The sequence below is a fragment of the Trypanosoma conorhini genome (assembly GCF_003719485.1).
Source record: "Trypanosoma conorhini strain 025E chromosome Unknown Tco_14.4_contig_00878, whole genome shotgun sequence".
Classification (NCBI taxonomy): Eukaryota; Euglenozoa; class Kinetoplastea; order Trypanosomatida; family Trypanosomatidae; genus Trypanosoma; species Trypanosoma conorhini.
In genome coordinates this window covers 1-5,895 of record NW_021704970.1, presented here as the reverse complement: position 1 = coordinate 5,895, position 5,895 = coordinate 1, and the positions used below count along the sequence as shown (strand labels likewise).

General features: G+C 54.7%; 3 protein-coding genes across 3 annotated transcripts, besides 7 other annotated features; all 3 read right to left on the bottom strand.

Moving 5' to 3' along the window:
* Tco025E_08797 (calpain-like cysteine peptidase) lies at positions 1–441 on the bottom strand (the record flags this gene model as incomplete). Its single annotated transcript, XM_029375636.1, has 1 exon — positions 1–441. A coding segment is annotated over one exon (441 nt), but the record flags the coding sequence as incomplete, so codon positions are not given.
* Positions 442–833: 392 nt separating this feature from the next.
* Tco025E_08796 (uncharacterized protein) lies at positions 834–2,480 on the bottom strand (the record flags this gene model as incomplete). The annotated part of the gene is made up of 1 exon (XM_029375635.1): positions 834–2,480. The coding sequence occupies one exon, from the start codon at positions 2,478–2,480 to the stop codon at positions 834–836; it is 1,647 nt and encodes a 548-aa protein (XP_029224251.1).
* Positions 2,481–2,593: 113 nt separating this feature from the next.
* Positions 2,594–2,619: a microsatellite.
* A 349-nt stretch (positions 2,620–2,968) lies between these two features.
* Positions 2,969–3,008: a microsatellite.
* Positions 3,009–3,012: 4 nt separating this feature from the next.
* Positions 3,013–3,037: a microsatellite.
* A 186-nt stretch (positions 3,038–3,223) lies between these two features.
* Positions 3,224–5,242, bottom strand: Tco025E_08795 (ATP-binding cassette protein subfamily D, member 1; the record flags this gene model as incomplete). Its single annotated transcript, XM_029375634.1, has 1 exon — positions 3,224–5,242. One exon carries the CDS (start codon positions 5,240–5,242, stop codon positions 3,224–3,226), a length of 2,019 nt encoding a protein of 672 aa, XP_029224250.1.
* Positions 5,243–5,452: 210 nt separating this feature from the next.
* Positions 5,453–5,501: a microsatellite.
* A 140-nt stretch (positions 5,502–5,641) lies between these two features.
* Positions 5,642–5,693: a microsatellite.
* Positions 5,694–5,703: 10 nt separating this feature from the next.
* Positions 5,704–5,757: a sequence feature (GA-rich).
* A 9-nt stretch (positions 5,758–5,766) lies between these two features.
* Positions 5,767–5,791: a microsatellite.
* Positions 5,792–5,895: the final 104 nt, after the last annotated feature.

Genomic DNA, 5,895 nt, shown 5'->3' with positions numbered 1-5,895 from the left:
GCCGGTGTAGAACTTCGCATAGGCCTTTTCCAGCAGCAGGGGCCACCAGTGCCCGGTGGGCGAACGGATGTACAGCTCCCCGCCGTCCTCCAGGGGGATGTAGTCGTCAATCTCCACCTTCACCCACTCCTTGCCGCGGAAAAACTGGAACGTGTAGCGCCCGTCCCGTCGAACTTGGCTGGAGACGAAGCAGTTCCTGATGACGCTGGGGAAACGCACCAGGGTGGACAGGGCCGTAAGCATAAAACACTCAAAGTGGTTGCCCTGCCCAAACTGCTCACGGGAAAATACCTGTGGAAGGAGAGGCTGGTGGACGCCGTCTGGGTACAGTTCGGCGATCCGAATCCATTGGTCGGAGATATGCTTATTTTTCTCCATGAAGTCGGTGTCATGGAACACGCCATCGCTGTCGGGGATCTCACCTATATCCGTAGCCGTCATTTCCTGCAAAGTATGCCTATCTAGCAAAAAAAAAGAATAAATAAACTAAAAAAGACGATGACGGGGCAATTTGAACTACGTCTGCTCTCTACTCCCTTTCTTGCAACCTCTAATATAGAGGGGAATTGATATAGTTTGCAGATTACGCAGTTCAACAACAACAAAGAAAAAGGTGGGGGGGAAAAGCAGGTTTCGGTGAGGGGAAGGAAAACAAACGAATGCAGCAGAGTTGGGTGAACAGGGGAGAGAAGATACTCGCGCAGGAGTACATGTTATTGACCGCCCGAAAGAGCCACATATGCGCTGCCTAAGGGCGTGCTCGGTTTTCTCTTTAGTGGTTTTAGGTGTCGCAGAACAGCTCTTAAGAAAAGGCTTAGACGAAGATTGGGAGGCTAGCAGCTAAGCTCCGAGGAAGCAGATGAATGTGTGGGGGTTCCATTGAGGCTAATTTTCGACAACTCCTCTAGGCGAACGGTGCCCGCCTTTAGGCCAGCAGCAACCGCCTGTGGAATATCCGCAGGACTCAAGAGCTCCGGCGACGGTGTGGTCGCCTTAGCTGGTGTAGTTGGCGTATTACCGGCGGACTTGGTGCGGCGGCGCCTTCGCTGCAGTGCAATTATCTCAGGTGAACTTGGTGCCGGGCGGGGGCAAAGAGGGAAGCGGCGTGGTTGTGCCTGAAGGTGCACGGGTACCAAATACACCCGATCGCCGTTGCGGAGCAGTGAGAAGCCGCCCTCCTCCCACTCCACGAAGTGTTGCCGCAACGGCACGGAGCTGCCACCGTGGGAAGGAGGACACTGATGTATGGCGACCGCAACCTTCACCTCGTTTGGCTCAAGGTGCCCCACAACGTTAGCACTCAGTGAGGGACCACTGCGGATGCGCACACTGCGCTCCTCGCGAACGGAAGTGTAGTACGTTGGGTTCGTCAGCCGCTCCACACAACCCTGATCTGGCAACAATGACCTTGCTGTGTCCATCACATCCGCCAGCAGAACGAGACCGGTGCTGGAGGCAATCTTTGACCAACCCCATATCCACTTGTGAGGTTCGATGCACTGTAACTGATACGTCTCTGCCGTAGTGGCCGCCTCAGGTGTTCCCGAAAGAACCAACAAGGCGTACTGCTCCTTCGTGTATTCATCCAGCTGACGACCAATGGCTTCAACAAGGCTCCCAAATGGGACCTCGCCCACAATGTCTGCAAAACGATGCGGGAACCTGCGAACTCGAACGTGCTTATTTTCATTCGCTGGGGTGTAAATCCTATGATATGTGAGTAATTCGCGCCGCAGCCCCAAGGTCCCGTCTTGCCACAGGACATAATTTCCACACGAGGAGACGGCAGAAGCCTCCCGGACATCCCCAGTGATCATCCGCCTCTTTTGTACCTCCGCACGATGCCGCTTCCTGGCTTGCCTTTCGAGGGTTATAGGGGGCACAGTGGCCTCGCGAATGTGCCCCTGCAGCTCAAACCAACGAAAGCAAAGCAACGGCCGCCATGTCGACTGTTGAAATTCATGCTCCTGCTTTACCCCGACGAGTGTGATGGTGACATTGTAGATAGAGTCCAATGCAAGCTGCGGTGCAGCCCTTGTCTCGGCCTCAGGGACGACGTCACCGTTAACATTCGCAGTGTGTAAGGGTGGGTGTGCATTCAGCTCTGCAAACGCATCCGGTGTTTCAGTGAGTCTTGCAAGCCACATGGAAACGACGGCCTTCTCGCCGATTTCCCACCTGAGAGGTGGCGCCGTTGCGACGCCGTCAGGCCCCACTGTGAAGGATGCCACCACGTACGGTGGGTGGTCGCAAAACACTTTGTCACCAAGAGTAACCGCCGGCACACATCTCGCCCACAAAAGATATTTGCTGTCTGACGCCTCTGCTGCTGCTCCTCCCTCTACATTCCCCCCCGCTCCATTCTCCGCCTTCGGGGTGAGTGCGAGGCGAATGGATCCAACCGTGATGGGTTGCTCGGCGCGGAAGCTGAAATGAGCGGAGTGTTCGACGCGAAGCCAAAATCGACTACGCCCGTCCATGCCACATCTTTTCATTGTCGTTGTGCGGTGGGGGCGGGAAAAAATATAAAGAAACAAGATTTTTATTTTTTATTGTATGTTTATTTTTGAGGAGTGGTGAGAGAGGGCAGATGTTTTTCTTTTTTTTTTCTTTCTTTCTGCGTTTACCACGCAGACGCAGACGCGTCAAGCCAAAGCACTTCTCCATCGTGGGCCCTCAATAACAACATAAAACAGCAGATTAATTACAGAGGCACACATGCAGAGACAGAAACAGGTGAACGATCCCCCCTCGTCCTCTCACTCTCTCTCTCTGATGCATGCATTCGCTTGCTTAGATGCTTACTTCTTTTGTTTTCCCCTTATTTTTTTTGTTCTCTCCCCCCCCCCAAAAAAAAAAAAACTGCATTTTTTCTTTTCCTTCGCGTTGTGAGCGGACACTTACGGCCCTCCCACCCACAACACAGCTCATCGAAGACGTCATGTCTAGGAAGAGCGCGGGAAAGGGGGGGGGATGGGGGATGGGGGATGGGGGATGGGGAATGGGGGGGAAAAAAACAACAACAACAACCAAAAACGAAGAGCCAAATAACGCGCGCCAGCGAGTAAAAGATAAGTGGTAAGCTTAGTATAAGTTGAGTAGGTAACGCAGTAGAAGGGGGATACCGATGGGGGAGAGACGGGGGAGAGAAGGGACTCCGTATAACTCCACCAAGTGTTACTTTCCCAAGGCGTTCTAGCGCGGGACACGGCTCCGACCCCGGTCACGAATTCTTGTCAAGAGCCACACGTGTGAGAGGCGTTACTGTCCAACGTCCCCCCGGTTGCATTCGCAGTTCGTGGGTGTGGTGCATAATCACTTCCTCGCGGTGGGTCACGGAGATCATGCGGATGCTGAGTCTGCGAAGGTTGAGAAGCACCTCCTGCTCTGTGTCGTCCATCATGGAGGTGGATTCGTCCAGGAGCGCCACCGGGGTTTCCAGGCTGCGATCCATCGTCAAGACCTGATAGAACACGCGTGCCATGCTGATACGCTGCTTTTGCCCACCGCTGAGGGAGTCCCAATCGTACGTGTCATCGGCTGTTTTGGGATCCACACCAACGTAGGGGCTTTCAAAGCCGCCGAGGATCTCAATCACGGAGCGTGCTCCGGAAAGCCGAAGCGCCTCCTTAAAAGCCTCCACCACCTTTGCACTCAGCTTGGTATCGACGGTTGGAAAAAGCACCTGCTCAAGCAAGGTACACTGTGGCACCACGTAACTGTGCTGTGGGGCAAAGAGCAGCCTCACACTTCGCTCCATCGTGTACTTTCCCGCAGAGGGTGGCCAAAGCCCTGAAATCATACGAAGCAGGGAGGTCTTGCCACAGCCATTCTCTCCCACAAGAACCCAATCCTGGTCGCTCCGCATTTCAAGGTCGAGGTCATCAAAGAGGTGCTGTCCCCCCGGTGTCGCAAGCTTTACATGGTTAAAGGAGAAGAGCGTGAACTCCTTCACTCCCGCCGGGCGGTCAGCATAATCGATGCTCGTGTAATCAACAGGTGTAAGGGAGCCGGAGCCACTTCCCGGTGTGGCGGTGGTGGCGGGGGTGGAGACGGAACGAACAAAGCATCCCTGTGCAATGCTCGTCAGGGTTGTGTCAAAGTCCGCCAATTTCGTCGTGAAGGTTGACAAGTGCGAAATCTCACGGAAATTCACCACAAAACTCTTCACACTTTCAATCAAATCCTGCATGTACTGCATCTCCACGTAGACGTCACTCATCTTTTTCTTTTTCTTCCCCTGTAAGCCACGGAAGATGACAATGCTGGAAATGGCCTGCAGGAAATCCGAGAAGGAGATCTCCAACACCTCAAAGTGCCCCTTCGCGAGGGCGAAGTGGTCAAGTGCGTGCTCCAGTTTGCCAAGTTGTTTCTCGAGCTGCAGCCGGATGTAGCGGCCACCGTTGTGCAGCGCAATAGACTCCACATTATTCAGGCTGGTTGTCAACATGCGGTGGTAGTCGTCCTCCCTGGAGAGCAAGGAGGCGTGGATGCGCCCAAACGCGGGTGAGATTTGCTGCAGAACCAAAACGGAAATCGCGACAACAAATGACGTCACCATTGCCGCTTTTCCGCCAACTTTACGTGTTAGCGCCACCATCGAGGCTGTGCACTCGAACAAAGGAAGGAGAAAGTAGTACGGCAGCTCGGCAAAATGCTCGGCAAACTCGGCGGAGTAGGTCGCAATCGCCGTGTCGGCCGCTTCGAGCCGTGTATCCAGGACACTCGCCTGGTAGTATATCAGGCGGCTGTAGAAACGGCGCTGAAAATAGCGACTGAGGCGCCCACGGAAGCAGGCGATAAGCCACGGTCGCAGGTGTTCAATGGAACCGCTACAAACCGCGGATAGCATCGACACCGCCGCACGCAGGAGAAGCGCACGAGAGAAGTTTTGCACCCGGTCCCCCGCGGTGTCGCCGATGATAGCCTGCAGCAGCTGCCCATTGGCGTCGGATTGCGCGACGTGCAGGACGGACTTCACCAAAAAAAGCGCCACGAACACAACGCTGCCAAGAAACTCCCTGCACCACACCGTAGGCAACGCGAGTTTGGCGACGTGAAAAAAGTCCCCAAAAAAGGAGCGTGTGAAGTGCGTATCGTCTGGTGTGCGGATGCCAACGATGGCCGCGTCATAACTGCGCAGCTTCGCGCGCTGAGCCACGAAGCAGATCAGAAAGGCCAGCGTTCCGCTGACAACAACGCCGCGGTCACGCAAGGCCTTTACGACTTCAAAGCCCAGCATTGGATCCAATCCCGCCCGTCTCCGCCCAGAACCCCCGTATGCAAAAATAGCCCCAACGAGAAAAAGCAACCCCAAGACTTCCTAGCAATACTCCAAAACAAACCAAGATAAGGATGACGAAAGGGAATGCGCCAGAAGGCTTGCAGGCACGCGCACGTTGCGCGATGGCGAGCAAGCGAGAGGTGGAAGCATCGTCGGAGGCGTTTGAGAACACACCCACAAAGCCAGCTAAACATGTACACACACACACACACACTCAGAATGGAAAGATGGGGGGCGATACATAAAACGTCGACTTTGCGGTGACACAAGTCAAATACAGCGAACTCGAGCCCCGCCCAGGCGATATCCGCATCGGCCGCCGCGTTCTTGGAGAGCGCGTGGACGGGGCTCATTTTTCAAAAACAAAAAGAAAACAACACCAACAACAACGAGAGCAAAAACCAAACAAACGGGGCATGCCTTCCTCCTTCCTCCCTCCCTCTTACCCCCGCCCCGCATCCCCCCACTCACTCTGCCGCAGTCTCCCTCCCTCCCTCCCTCCCTCCCCCGCAACTCGCAAGGCAGCAATGCAGAGGGTGGGGGAAGGGAAAGAGAAGTAACTAGGGAGGAATAGAGATGGAAACAGCCAAAACAAACAGACAACACTGGAA